Source organism: Triturus cristatus, chromosome 6 (genome assembly GCF_964204655.1).
Source record: "Triturus cristatus chromosome 6, aTriCri1.1, whole genome shotgun sequence".
In the NCBI taxonomy this organism is placed as follows: Eukaryota; Metazoa; Chordata; class Amphibia; order Caudata; family Salamandridae; genus Triturus; species Triturus cristatus.
In genome coordinates this window covers 707,371,549-707,395,087 of record NC_140589.1, presented here as the reverse complement: position 1 = coordinate 707,395,087, position 23,539 = coordinate 707,371,549, and the positions used below count along the sequence as shown (strand labels likewise).

General features: G+C 44.7%; 1 protein-coding gene across 1 annotated transcript in view; it reads right to left on the bottom strand.

The window, feature by feature from the left end:
* The window catches only part of MCHR2 (melanin concentrating hormone receptor 2), a 1,458,776-nt gene that overhangs the window by 370,208 nt on the left and 1,065,029 nt on the right, over positions 1 to 23,539 (bottom strand). Inside the window, exon 5 of the mRNA XM_085609231.1 lies at positions 5,670 to 5,879. Coding sequence (XP_085465357.1) covers positions 5,670 to 5,879 — 210 coding nt within the window. The remainder of the gene's footprint in view (positions 1 to 5,669; positions 5,880 to 23,539) is intronic.

Below are 23,539 nucleotides of genomic sequence, written 5' to 3'. Positions count from 1 at the left end.
ACGCCCTATGCATGTGTGTACTCCCAGCCTCGCACACATGTGTTACGTGTTCTGCAGGTTCTTTGGTCACCTGACTGACAATTGTGGGCATTGTATCTGTGGGTACTCCACCCTTTTCCTTCCATGGGAGGCAACAACTTGTTGGCTGCCCCAGCACCTGTACATTCCTATCAGTCCTGGAATGTGCGTGACAGTGTATGTTCCCTTTGGGTCTCTTAGTTTAGTAGGGTGGCACATGAGTATACAGTCTTGTTGCATGCTCTCATTGTGTGTATTGTGCTGCCAGCACCAGGGGTGGGTATGCATGTGTCGTATGCCTGGGCACTGCTGGGGGGACTCTGCACCCACCCCTCCTATGTCTGGGCACTGCTGGGAGTGATAGGCACACACCCCTCCTATGTCTGGGCACTGCTGGGAGTGATAGGCACCCACCCCTCCTATGTCTGGGCACTGCTGGGGGACTCTGCACCCACCCCTCATATGTCTGGGCACTGCTGGGAGTGATAGGCACCCACCCCTCCTATGTCTGGGCACTGCTGGGGGGACTCTGCACCCACCCCTCATATGTCTGGGCACTGCTGGGTGTGATAGGCACCCACCCCTCCTATGTCTGGGCACTGCTGGGAGTGATAGGCACCCACCCCTCCTATGTCTGGGCACTGCTGGGGGGACTCTGCACCCACCCCTCATATGTCTGGGCACTGCTGGGAGTGATAGGCACCCACCCCTCCTATGTCTGGGCACTGCTGGGGGGACTCTGCACCCACCCCTCCTATGTCTGGGCACTGCTGGGGGGACTCTGCACCCACCCCTCATATGTCTGGGCACTGCTGGGAGTGATAGGCACCCACCCCTCCTATATCTGGGCACTGCTGGGGGGACTCTGCACCCACCCCTCCTATGTCTGGGCACTGCTGGGAGTGATAGGCACCCACCCCTCCCATGTCTGGGCACTGCTGGGGGGACTCTGCACCCACCCCTCCTATGTCTGGGCACTGCTGGGGGGACTCTGCACCCACCCCTCATATGTCTGGGCACTGCTGGGTGTGATAGGCACCCACCCCTCCTATGTCTGGGCACTGCTGGGGGGACTCTGTACCCACCCCTCCTATGTCTGGGCACTGCTGGGAGTGATAGGCACCCACCCCTCCTATGTCTGGGCACTGCTGGGAGTGATAGGCACCCACCCCTCCTATGTCTGGGCACTGCTGGGGGGACTCTGCACCCACCCCTCATATGTCTGGGCACTGCTGGGAGTGATAGGCACCCACCCCTCCTATGTCTGGGCACTGCTGGGGGGACTCTGCACCCACCCCTCCTATGTCTGGGCACTGCTGGGGGGACTCTGCACCCACCCCTCATATGTCTGGGCACTGCTGGGTGTGATAGGCACCCACCCCTCCTATGTCTGGGCACTGCTGGGGGGACTCTGCACCCACCCCTCCTATGTCTGGGCACTGCTGGGAGTGATAGGCACCCACCCCTCTTATGTCTGGGCACTGCTGGGAGTGATAGGCACCCACCTCTCATATGTCTGGGCACTGCTGGGAGTGATAGGCACCCACCCCTCCTATGTCTGGGCACTGCTAGGAGTGATAGGCATACACCCCTCCTATGTCTGGGCACTGCTGGGGGGACTCTGCACCCACCCCTCCTATGTCTGGGCACTGCTGGGGGGACTCTGCACCCACCCCTCCTATGTCTGGGCACTGCTGGGGCTGATGGCCACACACCCCTATGTGTCTGTCGACTGGCATGGTACGACCCGTACCCACGCTCTCAAGGCATGGGTACGGGCCGTCCCGCCATTGTTGGGGTGACTTAGGGGTGTCCGTGGTACGACCCGTACCCACGCCCTTAAGGCGTGGGTATGGGCCGTACCCCTACGGCACCCCAACAATGGCGGGATGGCCCGTACCCAAGCCTTGAGAGCGTGGGTACGGGTCGTACCACGGACACCCCTACATCACCCCAACAATGGCGGTACTGCCCGTACCCACGCCTTAAGAGCGTGGGTACGGGTCATACCACGCCCACCCCTACGTCACCCCAACAATGGCGGTACGCCCCGTACTCACGCCTTAGGAGCGTGGGTACGGGTCGTACCACAGACACCCCTACGTCACCCCAACAATGGCGGGACGGCCCGTACCCACACCTTAAGAGCGTGGGTACGGGTCGTACCACGCCCACCCCTACGTCACCCCAACAATGGCGGGACGGCCCGTACCCAAGCCTTGAGAGCGTGGGTACGGGTCGTACCACGGACACCCCTACGTCACCCCAACAATGGCGGGACGGCCCGTACCCACGCCTTAAGAGCGTGGGTACGGGTCGTACCACGCCCACCCCTACGTCACCCCAACAATGGCGGTACGGCCCGTACCCACGCCTTAGGAGCGTGGGTATGGGTTGTACCACGGACACCCCTACGTCACCCCAACAATGGCAGGACGGCCTGTACCCACGCCTTAAGAGCGTGGGTACGGGTCGTACCACGCCCACCCCTACGTCACCCCAACAATGGCGGTACGGCCCGTACCCATGCCTTTGGAGCGTGGGTACGGGCCGTACCACAGACACCCCTACGTCACCCCAACAATGGCGGGACGGCCCGTACCCACACCTTAAGAGCGTGGGTACGGGTCGTACCACGCCCACCCCTACGTCACCCCAACAATGGCGGGACAGCCCGTACCCAAGCCTTGAGAGCGTGGGTACGGGTCATACCACGGACACCCCTACGTCACCCCAACAATGGCGGTACGGCCCGTACCCACGCCTTAAGAGCGTGGGTATGGGTCGTACCACGCCCACCCCTACGTCACCCCAACAATGGCGGTACGGCCCGTACCCACGCCTTAGGAGCGTGGGTACGGGTCATACCACGGACACCCCTACGTCACCCCAACAATGGCAGGACGGCCCGTACCCACGCCTTAAGAGCGTGGGTATGGGTCGTACCACGCCCACCCCTTCGTCGCCCCAACAATGGCGGTACGGCCCGTACCCATGCCTTTGGAGCGTGGGTACGGGCCGTACCGCCATTGTTGGGGTGACGTAGGGGTGAGCGTGGTACGACCCGTACCCACGCTCTTAAGGCATGGGTACGGGCCGTACCGCCATTGTTGGGGTGACGTAGGGGTGGGCGTGGTACGACTCGTACCCACGCTCTTGAGGCGTGGGTACAGTGCGTACCACAATTGTTGTGATGCCGGTTCGCGTCCATGTTGACTTCCGTTGTGGCGGACGCAGGCCTTGGTGGAGACACCCCCACCCCCAAAGTGACCAGGCCCTGGGGGTCAGGTATGTACAGGGCATGTTTGATTTTGTACTTGGGTGGGGGTTATGTTTCCTGCCCCTGCCCTCCCCTTTGACCCTGGGTGTTGTTCTGACCTTCTGTGGCGTCTGCGTCGGTTCCTGTACACCAGGTGGACTGCAATGAGGGCCGGGATGACACGTAGGTTTGGGTCCATGGCTGTCCGTCGCGTACAGGTGCTCCTTGTGCGCGTCGTCCTGATTTCCCGACAGTTTTTGGCTCCCGTAAAATATTGTCCGTGCGGAGTGACGTCGGTACGAATCGTACTTGCTGGTTCATGAAACGCTGCCTGACTCCGTCCGGACGTCACGTCCACGGTGTCCCGGATCGGAATTGTGGGTATTTTTTGTTCAGTCGGTGTTTTTTACGATTCGTACGCAAATGGTGTTTGCGTACGAATCGTACTTGCATGTTTGTAAGGTTTTTCGACCGGGTACGAGTCGGACGGAGAAAACGCTCCATCCGACGGTTCGTACCCGGTTTATCCAGGATCGGAATCGGCCCCATTGTATCCTAGAATATTGTTGTTGATATTTTGGACTCTATATACAAAATATATCAAATGTATATTTGTGTTCTCAATTTTTTTGGGTAATTGTTTTGCCACTGATATTTGTTTGATGTTATTTTGAAAACACCCACAGGAGTACTATTACGTACTCCAAAATGGCTTTGTGATTGGGCCACTGTGCGTTTCTTGGCTGTTCTATGTAGTCTAATTTAGTGTTACTGCATGTTAATACCGTTAAACATTGCAATACTGTCAGAGCCAAAAAATTATTCATTTGGATTGTCAGTCCCTTAAAATATTGTAGAAATCTAGAATACAAAACATACATAAAATACAGTGTCTACAGTTCGGTTAATCAATACAGATAAGATCACACAAGAATTTAAATATATGAAAATATACTTGCAATGCCCTACCTTAAATAGGACCAGGGCCCATCCAATGCTTTTTGCCACCAGTTAATTTACTTGTGAGCTGACGCTAAACTTACAATATCATACCTGGATGTTAGTTAGTCATAATATATCCAGTCAAAAACAAAGACCAGGGCAGGGGCCTTGTGCAGTTAGATGACTCACGCCTTGTTCTAACTCCTTTTTCAATACTTTCAAGGAGAGCTATTTTTCAAATGCCTCAATGTTTTGACTGTTATCAACTTTACTTTATAGATATATGAGGGGAATGCCTATACAAATCTAGGGATCAGTGTATCCCGTGTATTGAATTGTGCTGCCCTTACATCTCTAACTGTTCTTTGGTGTAGATTGGAACAAACCAATATTAATCTGTGGGACTTGTAAGCTGGACAAAGAAATACACATGAGTAAGTTATATAGTTTTTACTGATTGGCATTTTTTCACACACCTGTCTGTTGGTTCATCTTGTATAAAGGACTAGCGGGCAAAGCAAGAGTTTGCATATAAAGTTAGCAAAACGATTGATGCTTCTGAGTTCATATAGCTTTCAAACTCAAATAAAATGCATGAATTCATAACACTGAAATGCTAAGGATTGAAAAGTAGCTTGCTACATGTTTTTTTCTTGGAAACAAGCCCACTATGGAGTTTAGATCGGAGGGGTGGAATAGCTTGGGTCCCATAGAAATCACTCCCATAGTTGGTGGAACTTACCTTCCACATAACTTTGCGAGGCCAAAAAAGGTTATTTATGGCACTTTAAGATACCCTTCATTGTTGCCATACAGATTTTGCCATGTTCGTAAGTCCAAATTCAGTCAAACAGCATTATTGAATAAAGACTTGCTTGGGACATTATATTATTTATTCCCCATTTCTCGTTAAGACAGGTACAGGGGGGTGGCAGATTTAAATTTAGCAAGAGGCCCCAAGCAGAGTGAAAGACTTTCTGAATAAAGCTGTAGAGACCCAAGCCAGAGATAGGGCAGCCTCTAGCAGGAACAATTGTTCTCACCACACATTTCAACGCAATGCAATGTTGTTGAATACTCCAAGACCTGGCTATTCGAGCAGTAGCGGCACCCCCCCTCCCACCCCAGCGCCTTGAGACCCTCACGGGTAAGTAGCGTGCTTTACAAATTCTTTGATTGATTGATTGATTGATTAGGACTCTAGGTCTCGGGGACAGGGTTGCTAACCTAGCAGCCATATTTCCTACTGAAGGATAATAGTGAAGTTAAGAGTCAGGTTGTACTACTCTTTTCCACTGTACTGATGACTTTTCTTATGACATGTTTCTAATCTCATCCTGACTGTTGTTTCACTGTTATCTTCTTAAAACCCAATGGGTATTCTGTGATGTTTTTCGTCTATATTTGTAGAACCAGTCTTCCTGTTGGATGAAAACGAGTATTTGCTTACCTGTCCAGGCTCATTGCTGTCATAATAGCACTACATGCAAACTGATTGCATGTGTCTAATGAGGTGATGATGGTACATAGAGGGCTGCCGAATACCCACTCTCCTCCGCGTGCCCATTGATGTATAAGAAAAGGCATTCCTATGATATGAACCAGATCTGCGATCGCAAGGTTACAGATGTATATGTCGGGAATGGTTTTTCTCCTAGAACTGTAAGAGAAGAAGAAAGACATGTTAAATATACAGAAACAATTAATTAAGTTACTTGCAAGCCACTATTGTGTGAAATAACCATATAATTATATTGGAAATGTGGAGTTAAGTTACTATCAAAACCATTGTTACAATAGTTAAAAGTAAAAAATGTATGTATGTATTTATTAATTGTTCATTAATTTGCAGTATTTAAATAACACCTACTAGACTCCAAAGTATGGCAGAGTGCTTTACATTAGAACAGTTTTCATATAAGTACAACTGTATACAGACAAAAAAGTACAGAATTCTTAAGGTACATTTAATGTCCTAGGAAGCTTTTGAAAACAAAATATTTAAAATACATCACAATTTTGCTTTTCTATAGCCATTTTGAAGAAAAGATTTATTTATGCTCTTCTCCTCATATTGTTTTGCTGGAGTTATTTATTTATTTAAGAGCTTTAAATAGTTCAAATGCTACTCAAGACTTTGTCACTGGATGGCAAGAAGGTCACCTGGGAAGCCAGGGAAGGGTATCAATGCAGTTGCCAGAAGTGAAATGGGTACATATGTTTAAGGAAGCATCCCAAGAGCTGGTTCGAGATGGCCATCAATTAGATGGATAAGGACTTCTAAAATGCTCATTTGAGTAGTGTATTTTAACTTTTACTCTGAGAAAACAAAATTTGAATTCATGAAATATGCCAATGAATGTGATTTTCTCAAAATTGTGTAATAAGAATAGTCCCAATTTTAGTGGTTTAACGGTGTATTCAGGGATATGTAATGAAAGTGTAGATTGAGGGCCATTTTTGAGTCAGACATCTGCCATTAACATTTTGCTTCTATAGCATTCAGACTTCAGCAGGACTAGACTTGGCTGTTTGAATGCCCAGAGTCCAATTGTAATTATGCAATATAATACACAAATACCTAGTAAGTGTTTACCTTCTGAGCTCCAAAAAAATCCATCTTTGGCCCATTTTAGATTTAGTACATTATGTTTCTAAGTTGGATGGCCTAAACACTTTAAACAGGCTTCTGGAACAGTAGAATTGCCATATGTCCTAAATACATTAAAATAATTTAGCTTCACTGACCATGCCACCACTTGGATAATAGTCTTCTATGCTTCTGCCTATGAAAGGATGACACTGATTCGCACAAATATAGGGGCATATTATCAATGGCCTTATCTCTGCTTTTTTGGCTTTGAAAGCCAAAAAAGCGGAGCTAATGTTTTCGCCCTATTAGCAAGAGGGTGATAACATGCATTACGCATGTTAGCACCCTTTTACCTGACGCCTCCCTTTGCATCTCTAATAAGATGCAAAGTGGGCATCACTGGGCAGAACAACCTTGTAAATATCGCTGATGTGCACATCACAATATTTACAAGGAAACCCAGGCATTTTTGCAGACGTTCGTTTTTGGCGAAAACCGCGGTTTTCGCCAAAAACTAACGTCTGCAAAAATGCTGACTTACCTATACTTTATATTGGACGTGAAATATGCCAATACGACCACAGGGTCGTATCAGCAAGGTTATCGACGTTTTCCATGGAACATCGTTGGAAAACCAGCGATGTTCCATGGAAAACAACGCTTTCGCTGGAATAATTATCGCCATTGCGCTATGCGTTGTTAATACAGCGCTAGCATGGCAACAATTATCAGCGCTAGCCGGCGATAACTATTCTCACACTAAGAACGGCCAGCGATAATTATCGCTGGCCGTTGATAATATGCCCCATAGTCCTTTAGTTATGCAAACACCAATAGTGCTCCCTTACTCTGCTGCTATTTGCAATTGTACAGGAATCACAGCTCTACTTGCTCAGGGAAGAGACAGATACCATGAGACTACTCTAGGGCTATTAGAGGAGAAAACTGTAGCTATTTGTTGAAAATATTATACTTAGACGGAAACACATGATTTATTTTGATTTGATTGGAAGACTAGTGGGCTTTAACGCAGGATGGAATTAAATGGAACTCCTCTTCTCTATTGATGTCTGGGATGCTGTGACTTTGGTGATATCCCTGCTAAGACATCAGTTTTGGATTGATACTACAAAGTAGACAATGGACATTATAAAAACAGATCTTCAAGGCTTGCAGTGCCCCATTGTATGCAATATAAATTTCTGTAAATTGTTGCCTATATCGAATGCAGGTTTCAATCTCCTCATTTAAAGGGGTCTTGCCTGCGCAGATTCTTTTTTTCATTGGCTTGATACAGCTGAGGGTCCACTCTGATTGTTGTCCAGAATAATATTTGTTTCAAACACTTACATGGTAGCAAGATAGCACAACATAAACATTAAGCTGTATACTTTCTTCAAAGATAGGTTTAAAGGTCTCCTTAGAGTGCCAATAAAAAGCTATGCCGGTGGACCACCAAATTCTGCAAGATTCAAATTCTGCAATATTCAGTTCATTGACTAGAGTGCAAGCAACTGAAAAGAAAGGAGGGTGTCCAGTGTGAGGAACATAAGCCTAATTTAGAGCTTGGTGGATAGGATAATTTATCGCAAATATCCTGGATGCCCCATTCCTCATTATAGCCCATGGCACTTGAAATGTGGCAGTGAGGATATCCACCACATTGGGAAGGAGTATTCGATTCAACAAACTCTAAATAAGGCCCTTCCTCTTGAACCATTTCAAAATGCTACACTTAGCTAAAGAGGCCAGGACCTGACACTTACTCCATCCGACACTAGAACAGTTGAAGAAAGTTTGGAGAATTATTAATAGCAAACATTGGCAATAGGCCTGGTATGCGCATGAATATCCATTTAGTGTCATTTGTGGCCTGGGTTTAGGCACTCAATCAGTCATTATATGTACAGTCTGTCCCTTAACCTTGCAGTGACACATCCATTCATCCATCCACTTACTTATTTTTGCATTCATTCTTTGACACAACTACAACAAAATACACACAAACTCAACAAATTATACAAGATAAATTAAAAGAATACAAGTAGAAAAAGAAAACATGCTATCATCAAACATGATAGGCATATGACTGCAACAGCAAAAATAAACATAGTAGCAGGTGTCCATCTTGCAAATGTATTGTAAATGATCTATCATTATTTTAAGTTTCAAACATAGTTGCAACATTTAGCTTCAACGTGTTGGCCATCTTGGCACGGTAAAACAATGATATACCCAGCTAGCACTGCCTGAATAGGAGTAGTATCCTCTAAAGAAACATTAAAATAAAAACTAAAGGACTGGCCAACCAGTCCTGATACTGAAGTGCACTAATTTTAAGGTGGACATGTACTTTACTTAGAAAATGTGTTTTAGATATGGTTATACTTCATTACGCTGAGGAATGCTAGAATGTAACAAATTACACTGTTCTTACTAAAGGAATATTTGTACTTTACATCCTTGATTGATGTTTTAGCACACAGTTTCATTTAGAACACTATGATATGAAAAGTAGCATAAATGTACCTTGTTCTATCTCGTCCTATTATGATATAGACAAATATATGTCTCCTATTTGGAAATTGATATACTTTATATTATTATCTTTGTCTATATTGGTTTGAGTGATAGAATTCAAAATCCAGAATTATCATAGACAGGCAAAATTTTAGAAAATGGGTTTCTGTCTTGAGTAATCGTCTTTTCAACTTGAAAAGGCTTTTCATAAGTACGTTACACTGCATGGAAAAAGGATTTGATAGTTCATGTGTACTTTAACATTGAAAAACCTACTGAAAATGTTAAGAGTTAGGAATGATAATGTAAAAAAGAAATATGGCAATGTACTTTGTGTCATAACATTTTGAGTGTGTGTGTAAAATCTACACTGTTGAGGGACAAACACTGGAGATTTAAAACGGAGTGGTTCAACACAAGGACTCTATGGTCCAGCAGAAGGCGGAAACGCCGAAATGCATTTGCCATCTCTCCGAAATTGGAGACAGATGATGGTTTGTGTGGTGGAATAACAATAAAGAATCAACAACACCGCAGTTGTTTGCTGCTTTCTTTCTCTGTAACTGGAGACAGGGGAGAGTTATTGAATATTTTCAGATGGTTATGAATGTGATCCAAAAATAGTGTAATTCACAAGGTGAGAGGGCAAATTGCTGATGTGGACCGAAGCATTATCTCATGCAGTTCGCTGCCATGGATGGTAGTAAAGTGTACATGACACTCAGACAGACCAATGCAGAACAGAGCTGACCCAATGGCCCCCTCTCTCTCTCTCTCTCTCTCTCTCTCTCTCTCTCTCTCTCTCTCTCTCTCTCTCTCTCTCTCTCTCTCTCTCTCTCTCTCTCTAATATATATACATATATCGTGCTCCGGCTTGATTTCCTTTCGCGAGTTGCACTCTAACGCCAACTGAGCCTCAAGCCACCGCTCACATGATAGGTACGGAAGCATCCATCTGCCGATTCCTTTCACAGCCCAGACATCACTCTTGCCTGACACGTTTCAAATAAACATTCTTCCTCAGAGGCCAGTGATGACAGGAAACAACGTAAGTCCAAGATCTACCGCTCTGCATTTATTTATAGCGCGCCCTCTATGGGCAGCTCTGAATGAGACAACGCATTGTATGCTGGGAGATGCAGTCCTGGAAGGGAAATCGTCCCCTTTAAAAATTACGAAAAATAGTTCTGCTGGTGAATTAAGCTCACAATTGAGCCTCGGCAGTTGTAGGCTTCCTCAATCCTCTGTTGGTCGCCCCACAAGTGAGGGCTGGGGGATACCGGCCCTCGTGGCCCCGTGTGGTTGGGGTGGTGCAATCTCGGCGGCAAGGACACCGCCTAAACATCGTGCTCTGGCTTGATTTCCTTTCGCGAGTTGCACTCTAACGCCAACTGAGCCTCAAGCCACCGCTCACATGATAGGTACTGAAGCATCCATCTGCCGATTCCTTTCACAGCCCAGACATCACTCTTGCCTGACGCATTTCAAATGAACATTCTTCCTCAGAGGCCAGTGATGACAGGAAACAACGTAAGTCCAAGATCTACCGCTCTGCATTTATTTATAGCGCGCCCTCTATGGGCAGCTCTGAATGAGACAACGCATTGTATGCTGGGAGATGCAGTCCTGGAAGGGAAATCGTCCCCTTTAAAAATTACGAAAAATAGTTCTGCTGGTGAATTAAGCTCACAATTGAGCCTCGGCAGTTGTAGGCTTCCTCAATCCTCTGTTGGTCGCCCCACAAGTGAGGGCTGGGGGATACCGGCCCTCGTGGTCCCTTGAGGTGGGGGTGGTGCAATCTCGGCGGCAAGGACACCGCCTAAACATCGTGCTCCGGCTTGATTTCCTTTCGCGAGTTGCACTCTATCGCCAACTGAGCCTCAAGCCACCGCTCACATGATAGGTACGGAAGCATCCATCTGCCGATTCCTTTCACAGCCCAAACATCACTCCTGCCTGACGCGTTTCAAATAAACATTCTTCCTCAGAGGCCAGTGATGACAGGAAACAACGTAAGTCCAAGATCTACCGCTCTGCATTTATTTATAGCGCGCCCTCTATGGGCAGCTCTGAATGAGACAACGCATTGTATGCTGGGAGATGCAGTCCTGGAAGGGAAATCGTCCCCTTTAAAAATTACGAAAAATAGCTCTGCTGGTGAATTAAGCTCACAATTGAGCCTCGGCAGTTGTAGGCTTCCTCAATCCTCTGCTGGTCGCCCCACAAGTGAGGGCTGGGGGATACCGGCCCTCGTGGCCCCGTGTGGTTGGGGTGGTGCAATCTCGGCGGCAAGGACACCGCCTAAACATCGTGCTCCGGCTTGATTTCCTTTCGCGAGTTGCACTCTAACGCCAACTGAGCCTCAAGAAATCAGGAAGTGTCGGCCGCCATTTTGTCTGTCGCACTGAAAAGGAAAGGTGGAAAAAAGGTGGAAAACGTGAAAAGGGGGCAGGGAAGATAGTTCCTGACCCCCTAGCCTTTGTCAGGGGGTCACAGAAGGACCCCCAAGGGTGAAAAAAACTTTTTTTTTTTTCAAAAAATCGCGTGGTGCGCGCACCGTGCGCGCACGGTGAAAAACCTTTAAAAAAAAAAACATATAAGAACGTGAAAAGGGGGCAGGGTAGAGAGTTTCTGACCCCCTAGCCTTTGTCAGGGGGTCCCTGAAGGACCCCCAAGGGTGAAAAAAACATTTTAATTTTTTTTTTTAAATCGCGAAGGTTCGCGCACCGTGCGCGCACTGTGTGCGCACGGTGAAAATGCCATAAAAAAAAACATACATAAATTAGCATTTAAAAAACCTTTGAAATTCACTTAAAAAACCATAGATTTCACACATGTTATAGTTAGCTGGACATTTCACTCGAAAAAAAACAATGAAATTCCCCCGTTATAGTTAGTTCAGGCAACTATAACTCACGCGACCGCAATCCACTGCTGATGACGTCAGATATTACATCACTGATGACATATGTGTCTTTCTGTAAAATAAATATTTGTAATATATGTATAGCTAAAGGTAAATGGAAGAATAAATGGGTAAATAAGTGTCTAAATACAGTGATGTAATATCTGACGTCAGCAGTGGATTGCGGTCTCGTGAGTTATAGTTGCCTGAACTAACTATAACGGGGGAATTTCATTGTTTTTTTTTGAGTGAAATGTCCAGCTAACTATAACATGTGTGAAACCTATGTTTTTTTAAGTGAATTTCAAAGGTTTTTTAAATGCTAATTCCTAACTATAACGTGTGTGAAACCTATGGTTTTTTTAGTGAATATATATATATATGTATATTCCAGAGTGGTGGTAGTTATAGTTAGGGGGATCAGAGATAGGGATTTTTTAATTTTTTTTTTACATTTTTGTCCCATAATAACTTTGCACACATTTGCTGACTGTTCACACAACTTTGCAGACCTACTGCCCCTGAGTTTCCTCAAAGGTGTGCAAAGTAAAAAAGAGGGTCTCAAAACAGGCATAAAATCAAATGCATTTTACATGGACTTTTGCATTTCGTGTAGCTCGAAAACCGTCTGTCAGATTTTTGCGAAATTTGGAAGGTTTACATATTATGGTGCACTGATGGTTCTTCGGCATACTGTATGTAAGTAGGGTAAGTATTTATTATGTTTTAAGCATTTGTTCTAGCTATATTTGTTGCCGCAGTAGTATTGCATTAGTTTAGAGACAAGTCATTAGTGCATTGCACAGCACCAGTCTCGAGGTGGCGACAGGCTGTGATGTGATGCAGGTCTTTGTGGTGGTTCTGATACATGCAATATCAAAAATAACATTGGTTCGGGTCATGGTTTTGCCACCAACAGAGGTTATGCACCATATCCGCTGGGTCCAAAGAGGCTGGCAAAGCACCTTAAGCCCATTTCCAAGGGTCCCAAATTGGGGTGGCATCAGTTGGCAGCCTAGACTCAAGGATGGTAGTGTCCTAGTGCAAGGTTGTTGGAGATTTCTGTCCCTGAGGCTCAAGTCAGGAGGCCGGCCAACTAGCTCTAGGAGTTACTCTGGGGTTCTGGGTTCAAGAGATGTAGGTCCAGTCCTTCTCACCCAAGCAGGAGGGCAGCAGGACAGCACAGCAAAGCAGCAGCACAGCAAGGCAATATCCGAGCAAATTGCTGTCCAGCAGAGTGGTAGTCCTTCAGCAGCACAGCAATCCTTCTTCCTGGCAGAGTATTCACAGGTCTGGAAGTGTACTGAGGTGGTGGTGTCGGAGTTCAGTATTTATACCCAGTTGTCCCTTTAAAGTGGAGGAGAATCTCCTAGAGGTTTCCCTTTGAAGACCCCAGGTATCCTGCTTTCTCTATGTTGGCTCTAGACTAATTACAGGTGGTATACAGCTCTCTGTGTGGAGGATTGACACAGCCTTTTCAAGTGTAAGTAGGGCTGTGTCATGCTACTCCATCCCATCCTGACAGTGAAGCCCATCCAGGCAAACATACACTCAATACTGTGTGTGGCTGTCCAGGATGAATACATAAAGCTGAACTGTCATCTACACCCAGTCATGTGAACCAGGTACAGACTGCAGGCACCAAATGGCTAAGGCAAAAAAATGCCAACTTTCTAAATTTCCTCTCCGGCATTCAAATTCAGAACTGTCTTATTTGTTTTTGAGAATGTATATGATGTTTTGTAATGTTTTTGATTGTAATTGAATTTGTTATTTGTGGGGTTTTGTAACGTATAGTTGTGATATGTCCATATTTATTTTTCTGTGTTTTCAATCTGTACCATTGAAATCATTTTTGCTATTATTGATACAGAAAAAGTAAATGGAGATCACTGTTATTAAGAAGAGTAATCATGAATAAAAACAAAGGTATTTAGTAATAGAGTCAATATTGACAATCGGAGTGGTGTTTTTTATTTTGAGTGACCTAGCCTTACTGACTGTTCAAGGGCCCATACCTTATTCTAGGTGTTTGATCTTTCTAAAAAAGCTATTTTCAAATGTGCAATTCAATATCTAGCTTTAGCATAAGTTAGAAATTGAAATCTCAATTCCAGAGATACCAAACATGAACTGGCTCCTGCTCCCATTTGTACATGACACTAATAAAATGCATTAAGGCAACTTGAATATTATCCTATGGGAGAGGGAGGATTTGCAGCAGTGAAAAACACATTTAAGAATGTTTCTCTACCAGGACATGTAAAACTAAAATATACATGTCCTACTTTTTAAATACATTGCACCCCTCCCTCTTGACTGTCCAGGGCCGACACTAGGGTTAATTCATAGGTATTAAAAATGAAGGTTTGGGCCTGTCAAAATGTTTTCTTTGCGAGACCAAAATGACAGTTTAAAACTGCGCACACAGGCTGCCAAGTGGGTAGCACAGTTAGTGCTGCAGGCCCACTAATAGCATTTAATTCACAGGCCCTGGGTACATGTCGTACCCCTTTACTAGGGAATATAAGTAAATTAAAGATGCCAATTGGGTAAAATCCAATGTTGCCATATGTAGGAGGGAGAGCACAAGCACTTTTGCACAAGTCCCTTCTCCGCAAACTTCAGACAATACAGAACACCGCAGCCAGGTTCGTCCTTGGCATGCCCCGGAACGAACACATCAGCCAACACCTGCAGAGACTCCACTGGCTCCCCGTGGAGAACAGAATCACTTTCAAAATCCTCATTCACGCCTACAAATGCCTACACAGCAATGGACCCAAATACCTCAATGACAGAATAAACTTTCAAGTATCCATAAGAATCCTCCGATCTGCCAACCTCGCACTGGCTGAAACCCCTCGCATCCATAGAGTCAGAGCAGGCAGAAGATCATTCTCCCATATTGCAGCCAGAACCTGGAACGAGCTACCGGCAGACATCAGACTCGCCCCCTCCCTGAACACCTTCAGGAAGACCCTCAAGTCCTGGCTCTTCAGCTGAACGGATCTGCGCCCCCTCCCCGCCGCCCCCTCAGCGCCTTGAGACCCTCACATGTGAGTAGCGTGCTTACAATTCCCTGATCGATTGATTGATTGATTGATTGGTTAGCAATAGTAAAGTACGCGGAGTCCTATGGTCAGCAAGAATAAGATCAGCAAAAAAATGGAGGGAGAAGGTAAAAGGTTTGGGGGAAGACCACCATAAGGCTGACGGGTCTAACAGAGCCTAATCAAACTCCTGAGTTCAGGGTATGCAATATGTGAGTGAAGCCTAAGCCCCTCTCTCAGTAGGACTCTAAAAGCTTTTTTTGTGGATCACATAAAGAAAGGTGACTGTGGCACTGCAAAGTCGTACCCAAAAATCCATGCAGATTAATGTATCCCTGCCCTGACATACTACTACTGACTGGAACAGCTGAATACATTTTTAAAAAACGACGACAGCTGCTTAGAAGGCAAGCACTTTTTGTGGATGCACAGACCCCCTGCCCAATCAAATATGTACCCCTGGCTACCAACATGTGGGTGGAGTTAAATTCCCTCTCCTGGTAGTGCTTCCTAAAGGCCTTTTTGTAAATTAATCACATACAGGCCTATTAGGATGGCAGTCGGACCGCAACCGAGGGATTTTCGGTTGCGGTCCGACTGCCATCTGCTGCTGCGGTCTAACCTATGCATTACAATGCGTACGGTCGGAAGCAGCAGGCGGAAGCACCTGCTCGCGTCTGAAACACTTCATAATCCCTTAATGACAGCAGCTCTGATGTCGGGATTATGATGTCGGTTTCAGACAGCCATGACATGTCAGCCTTTCCGACATGCTGTTGGAAAGTGACATTCTCTCCTGGCCCTTTGCTTTGGGGCCTGGGGTGGCCCCTTAAACATCCCTGCACCATGTGGCAGGCACCATGAGGTGTCTGCCACACAGTGCAAGGTTGTTTGAAAACATACATTTTTTAATGGAGGCCTGTGCTGCGGGACTTTTCTGCCTGCTGCATTGCCTCCATTGAAAAATGGATGCTCGTACACATCCAAATACTGCAGTCAGAACTGCCAACTTAAATTAGGGCGGTTCCCAAACCACAATAGTGTCAGGCAGACATAAGTCCACTCGACATCGTGATATGCCCCATAATGTCTGGCGACAGCTGCACTGTCAAGCAAGGCCTAAATATGTCTGGTGACAACTTTCGCTGTCAAGCCAAACCTAAACATAGAGCACTGATAATGGTCATATAATTGGCTCTAAAATATGGCTATAAAACCATTCTTTGCATATGGCACAATTTAATCTTTTGAAATGTCTGACACCTCAACTACCTGCACTAGTCTATCTAGGGGAAGTGTTAATAGCATGTGAATTTTTTAAACAAACAATAAAAATTGGGGAAGTAAAGCCTCTGGAAATGCCTCCAGCTTTGAGTTTGTGTATCACATTTGTGAGATTAACAAAGACTCCCAAACAAGATTTACACGCCAACATTTGTAGCCTGGAAACAACAAATGGGTGAGCTTTTGCTCATCTTCGCAGGACCTAAAGGGAAGTAGGTGCAAAAAGTAGCCGTGAAGGCCCCAAAGAGGAGTGGTAAAAAGGAATAAATGCACAGAGATGGCAATATCAGACTCATTTAATTTTAGATCCTATTGGAGCCTATTGCTATGTAGTGTAATCAGAGGTACTGGGATTGTCAGCGCGGGGGTAAATATTAATTCAGTTCAGATTTTTGCTGCTGGAGTCTTGGGTGAATTATTTCTTCACATTATGGGTGGCACAATGGAAGTTGTTTTACGTTTCTTTGTTTTTGAAACGTCCTTTGTGGTTAAAGACTATGGGCTGGATTCACAAAGGTAGACTTACACTTTAGTGTAAGTTTACAAATGTTTGCTATTCACACATGTATTAAACGGGTAGAATCTTTATGAGTGCGGTGTCTCCTCACAAAAAAATATACACTATTTTTTTTATTTTCAGGTGTTCCGCAGTCATAAAGGTACTACCCTTAATCAGAAACTTACACAAAAGTGCGAGCTCTCCTTTGTGAATCAGGCCCTGAATGTGTAAAGAAATGTACAACTGAACCCCCATATTTCTTATTTAGTATTGACATAGTGATGATAATTTTCATCCTTAAGACAATATTATTTGCCTAAAATCTCTCTGAAATTTACTTGAGGTTTAATGCCAGTAGCAATATTTCTGATGCTGGATCTGATCTGAGTGAATATGTTCCTAGTGAAACCCTGGTTCCCAATGATGCTGGCATTTTCAAGGGAAATGCTGCTCCTCCTTCAAGATTTAAGGGCAATGTATTGCATTAACATATTTGAAAAAGAGGCAAAAGATGTGGGTGCATATTATCAAGAAAGGGCGTTAAAATGATCGGCGCTTTAGCGGCAGAAAACTGCCGCTAAAGCGGCGATAATGGGCTTGATAATATGCCCTGGAGAATTCCCATAGAAGCCCATGTTCTGGTGTCAACATGGGCTTCTATGGGAATTCTCTGCGGCATATTATCAAGTCCATTATCACCGCTTTAGCAGCAGTTTTCTGCCGCCAAAGCAGCAATAATTTTAACGCCGTGCTTGATAATATGCCTCGTAGTCTCTGTATTTATGTAGATAAATGTTCCCTAGTCTTCAATGTGTTTACCGTATTCCTTCTCTAGCACCCCCCTCCCCTTTGTGTGTGCATGTGCAAAAAACGACCTTTACAATGCGGTCAAAACACCGCAATACATTTACTCTGCAGTCATTACAACGCAAGTCGTTACAACGACTTGCGCTGAATGGCGCTCTAGACTAAGGAATAGTGTGATATACTATTCCAACACCGTCCCTACTTTTAAGTAGGCTGGAGTTGGAATAGTAAATCATACTATTCCTACGTTCAGCGCCATCCAGCACAAGTCATTGTAATGACTTGCACTGTAAAAAACGCAATCTAATGTACTGCGATCTAAATGATCGCGTTGTATCGTCTCCCTTTTGTGTAATGCAATAGTCATTAAAATGTCTCAAAACAGCTGAGAACGCAGCACTCTGCTGAAAAAAGAAACCAGTTCATAGATGTGACACACACACAAGACAAGGCTTTGCTTGACAGGATGCTTGCCTTGTCCTTTCTCCGACACACATAGATGGCATTTCACATTTTACCAAGTGTCCTTTTCAGAGTTTTGCTACAAACAGTCATTTACTATCAGCAAAACCATCATTATGCATACTTTAGTTCACCTGAAGTGAACCAGGACCACAATTGCCATTATTCATTATGCTGTTAAATTATCGTTAAAGCCGGGCCACCCACTTTTTAATGAAATAATCTATCAACTCGTTATCAAAATATATATATATATTGACCTGAGATGAATGAAAGATGCAGTGGTCATTGCTAGGATTCTAACCTCTGACCTCCAAGGCATGTACACTTATTTGCAGCAAGGTTTCAAACTACTGGACTACTTTACCATAAATAGATAATTTTATCATATCTCCACATCGTATTAAACCAGCGAGCATAACAGCATATCTGCCTAGGATAAATGATTGTATATTGATAGGAGGGTACACGTGTAGGGATGAACTTGTGAAGGCAGTAACAATCCCGAAAAGTGGCTTCTCATCCGATGGTTAGGTAGTAAAAATAGTATCTAATTGTAGTTAAGTGGGACTCAGAGTGGGTTTTAGTGCAGATGCAAAAAAATTGATTTAAAGCACACTTGAAGTGTACTTTAAAACCATTTGTTTTTTTATTGTTTATTTAGAAGCGCTGAAAATAAGAAAGTGACTTGCAGGTCCACAGCAATTCATCTGGCCCCCACGGGAAGTGAAATCAGCCCCCACCCTGCAAGCCCACCGAAATGCCTGGAAGTCTAGTCCGGCCTTGATTCTAATTTAGTCCACCACTGCAAATCTCAACTAGCTACATACTATGACTGCTTCTTAATATCTCACAATGACATTCAGAAACCGGATGACAATAGGAAAGTCCAACGCAGCAGGTCTCCCCGCGACTTTTCTCTCTAACCGCACCACCTCACGACCATACTCTTTGAACAAAATAGCAGGTTGGAGCATGGGACCACCTAAGTAGACTATGTTCACACGAAATACCATAAAGGGACCTGCAGAGCTGCCCTACTGAAAACCATAATCTGTGCCTTCCTTTCTCACAGCTCTTCATCCACACACTGCTAAGCTAATTGCACCTCAGTGGTGACCAAGCCTGACATGGAAACACTTCCCACATGGAATCAACAAAGACAACAATCTTCCAACCACACAGTCAGGGATGTTTTAAGGATTTTGGGGGCCTAGGGCCAAACATATTTTGGGGAACCCTGTTCGGAACAGGTTTGAATTTATGATCCAATCCATTTTATATGGATGTTGCAGGAAACATCAACACAACATTTCTCTGAAAAATGTATGTGATGGCCTCCCACAGATCACCCACATTGAAATTAAATTAAAGGAAAACAGTTTAAAACAATTTGTTAAATAATTATTCGGGTTCATCAGGGCAAGCCTCTGTGCAGAACAGAGCTGTCTCTAGCAGGGGGTCTCTGAAAGCTGAGGCCCTGGGCCAGCGCCCACTTTAGCCCATGACTTAAAATGTCTCAGCACACACCCTACACTGCATAGCTTGTTGCTCTTGTAGGCAAGTGCTTCTGTGTGCCACGTAGAGACAGTAAGCACTATATACATTCTACAACACAATACTAGAAAAGCTGATCACCTCTGAAAGACAGTACAGATTCACAAAAGGGTCCCTAATGATCACCTTTCACTCAGAAGGGCACTAAAACATGTCTGTACCCAGCTTCGGCCCTGTGTGATGTAGTCAGTACATTTCGTGCCAAGATTTCACATGATAATGTCCCAACCAACAAATAACATAAGATGATGACATAACATATCGTAGTGCGTCGTAGCATGACATGACATGATACTAAACAACATGGGACGGCAGACCTCGACACGACACAATATAACATAAAATCATTTATTTATTATGGATAAGAGAGGAAAAATGATGGTGGTTGAGGGCAGGCGGTGGGAAGAGTTGGCTCAATCATTGTCATCTCAAATATTGATAGGCAATTGCAGTGTGCAGATCAATAAAGAAGAAATTTCAGATAATGCATTTGGTGGATGATATAAGGTGTACTGTAACATAACGGGTTCCCCTTGCGAGGATGGGTTAATTTAGAAAAACTGATTGTGAAGCCCGGATTCGGAGTATTGATTTGAGTAGGCAAATCTTATCCCAGTTTTATTTTACGATGCTTTTGGTGTAGATTTAGATGTGTATAGAAACGAGGGAGTTTTATGTGACGGACACAGAGAGCAGTAATTTCAATTACATTCAGGTAAACAATGGAACATTTTCCGTTTGAGTTTGGTCAGGGCCGGCTTTAGAGCTGGTGGCGCCCGGTGGGAGGATCATTCCCGGCGCCCCATACCCCAGGACCGCCTCTTCGGATTCCCTCACTACCACCAGGCAGAAGTTCCCCTCATCCCTCCAAACATAAGTTATTGCTAAACACTGTGCCCCTCCCCCCATGAGTTTGGCGCCCCCTCCACAGGTCAGCGCCCAGTGCGGCCGCACCAGTTGCCCTGCCTTAAAGCTGGCCCTGAGTTTGGAAGTAAAAGAATCTTAGCTTTTCCTCAATTGCATGATTACTAGCTTTTCCAAGAATATGACTGACGCTACTGAGGGAGAAAATCATGTTAGTTGCCAAAATATAAAATAAAACAAACTTCAGTGCATCATCATAGTTACCAATGTAAGAGTTAGAATTGTTTAATCATGTGGGCCATAATGTTCATGTATTATAGTATATTTGGCAATGTTTACACAAGTCAGGGCATTCGGCAGTCAGCACGACAGCTTACAAAATCACTTACGCATTTCTAACTGGCCATGAGAATCCCACAGAGAGAGCGTTTTGTGTGCCTGCCAAAAAAACAGTTTCTTGATGCCAGATCAAAAAGCAATATGCTTTAAAAAAAAAAATCAAAATTCTTTCACTGGGGTGATTTAGGGATGCATTTAAAATCTTTTTTACCGATTATATAATGCATGAATTGTAGACACAAGTTTAGATTTTCAACTTTCACAGCAGTGCACAAGGAATCCATGCAGAACATAGACAGACCCCTATGCTAACTACTGTTCCTCTGCTCCCAGATCTGGCAATCACATGGAAAGTTCTCCACTGAGGGTCTCTTTACAAGAGCCCCGTTATCTCTCCCCTGCTGGAGTTAATGATATTGTGGACGGCTGAAATCCCGGGGGCATGGTTGGGGGTAACAGTTATACATTACTGTGAGGGTTCTCTTAGAAGCATGGACGCAGTTCTTCTGATCCCAGTTCTTCTCTTATTGCCTCCTCTTTCCCCAGAGTCTCACCCAGAGCCAGACTCCGCCTGCTTGGAATTTATGGGTGAAACACCACATATCCACAGAGTTTTCACAGACCTTGTAATCGCGCTGGGGCTGAATGAAAAGCGTACCCTAATGGTTCCCTGACTGGCATTTTGATAAGTCAACATGCTGCAGCTGCCCTACAGGGTGGACAGTCCCTGTAGGTTAGAGCTGGAGAACTATGCATTTGCACATTAAACTTTTTTCCTTTTCTCCGCCAGGCTTGTGAGCTGATTATACATTCAAAATGAATTCAGAAATCAGACAGGAAGGCATAGACACTGTTCCATGCAGATTAAATCTGGGCCAACCTATTAATTTCTTGGTAATACATGACCATTTTTTTAACACAGCCCTATCACTGCTTCTCTGATGAAAATAAAAATGCTAAAAACGTCCTTCATGATCTAGTTCAATGAAGAAAGTAATGATAAGTATACTGAAGGAGTGGCGCACATTCTCTTGTTCCTATTCTTAGGCGAATCACATCACCAAGAAGGAATATACTTGGGGAAAGAAAAAGAATATTTCATAATCACTACATAATTTGGACTAACTGTACTTTTCTTGTCCAATCTAACATTAGTGTAAATTGTTTTGTTTCTTGCCCATGTAGTACGAAAGTATTCAGGGACTTATTTATGAGCCCTTGCGTCACTTTTGCGCCACTGGTGTGTCAGATTTTGTGTCGCACCAGCAGCGTAAAAAATGCGCCATGTTGCTTCATATTTACAAAGTGACGCATCTAGGTAGATGCGTCACTTTGTAAACCCCAGCGCCACATTATACTTGCGCCAGGTACAATGTATGCGGGGTGGGCGTTCTGACGTAAGTACGCTTCGTAAAAAGTGACGCAGTGAAATCTATGAGATTTCACTTCGCCACTTCTAGGACGCAAATGCGTAAATATCTTACGCCTGCCTCACAGCAGGCGTAAGACTAACGCAGGCACATTGAAATGGGACTTGCCCATGTTAAATGACTTATTGCTGAAGTTGCGTCACTTTTGTGACACACTCCAGCAAAGCGACATTTTTGCGCCTACAGATACGTCAGAAATACTGACGTATCTGTAACTCCTTACAACATGATGCGTCATATTTTAAATATGATGCATCTAGCTTGTCGCAAGGAGGGAGCAATGGAAAGTGAAGCATCGCTGTTTTCATGCAGCGATGCATTTCTTTTCATAAATGAAGCCCTCAAGCTTTAAGTATGTTGTGCACACAGGTTTATCAGAAAGAGGATAGTTCATTGTTTTAAGATTGCCCATTTATCAAGAAGCGTATCCATTTGTAAAAAAATGGGTTACTGGTTGAAGGGGGTGAAACCCTACTCAAGCAGCAACCAGAATTCTTTTCTGGGTGAAGTCCAAAGCAAACCCTAAATCATCCTGTGCTCAACAAATGGGGGAGCTTAACTCAGAGGCAATGCGTAAAGTATGTGTGCGATACTTCAAACAGTAACAAAGTGAAAACACACCACAAAAGGTGCCCACAAAAGTATTAGAAAAATAGAGTGATTTTAAATAAATATAACAAGGTCAAAATGAAAAAAAGCTAATTAGTAGAACCCGAGATATTGAATTTCAACGTTTTGAAAATAGCGCCAAAAATTTTTGAATTGACCACTGTCGATATCTGGTCTCTTCAGACCGATACAAAGTCGCAAGTTCAGGCTGACTGCAATGGAGCACACGCTGGCTACAGGGACCCAGTTAAGCCTGCTGAACAGAATACCTTAAATCCTGGGTTACAGAGCGTTGCATGGGTCTGTGCCGAAGATACAGCAAGGTTGCGGTGCGAGGCCCTATTTGCTTAGACATTTAAGATCCCATTGACGGGGCTTTGGGATGCGAAGTCCGGTAT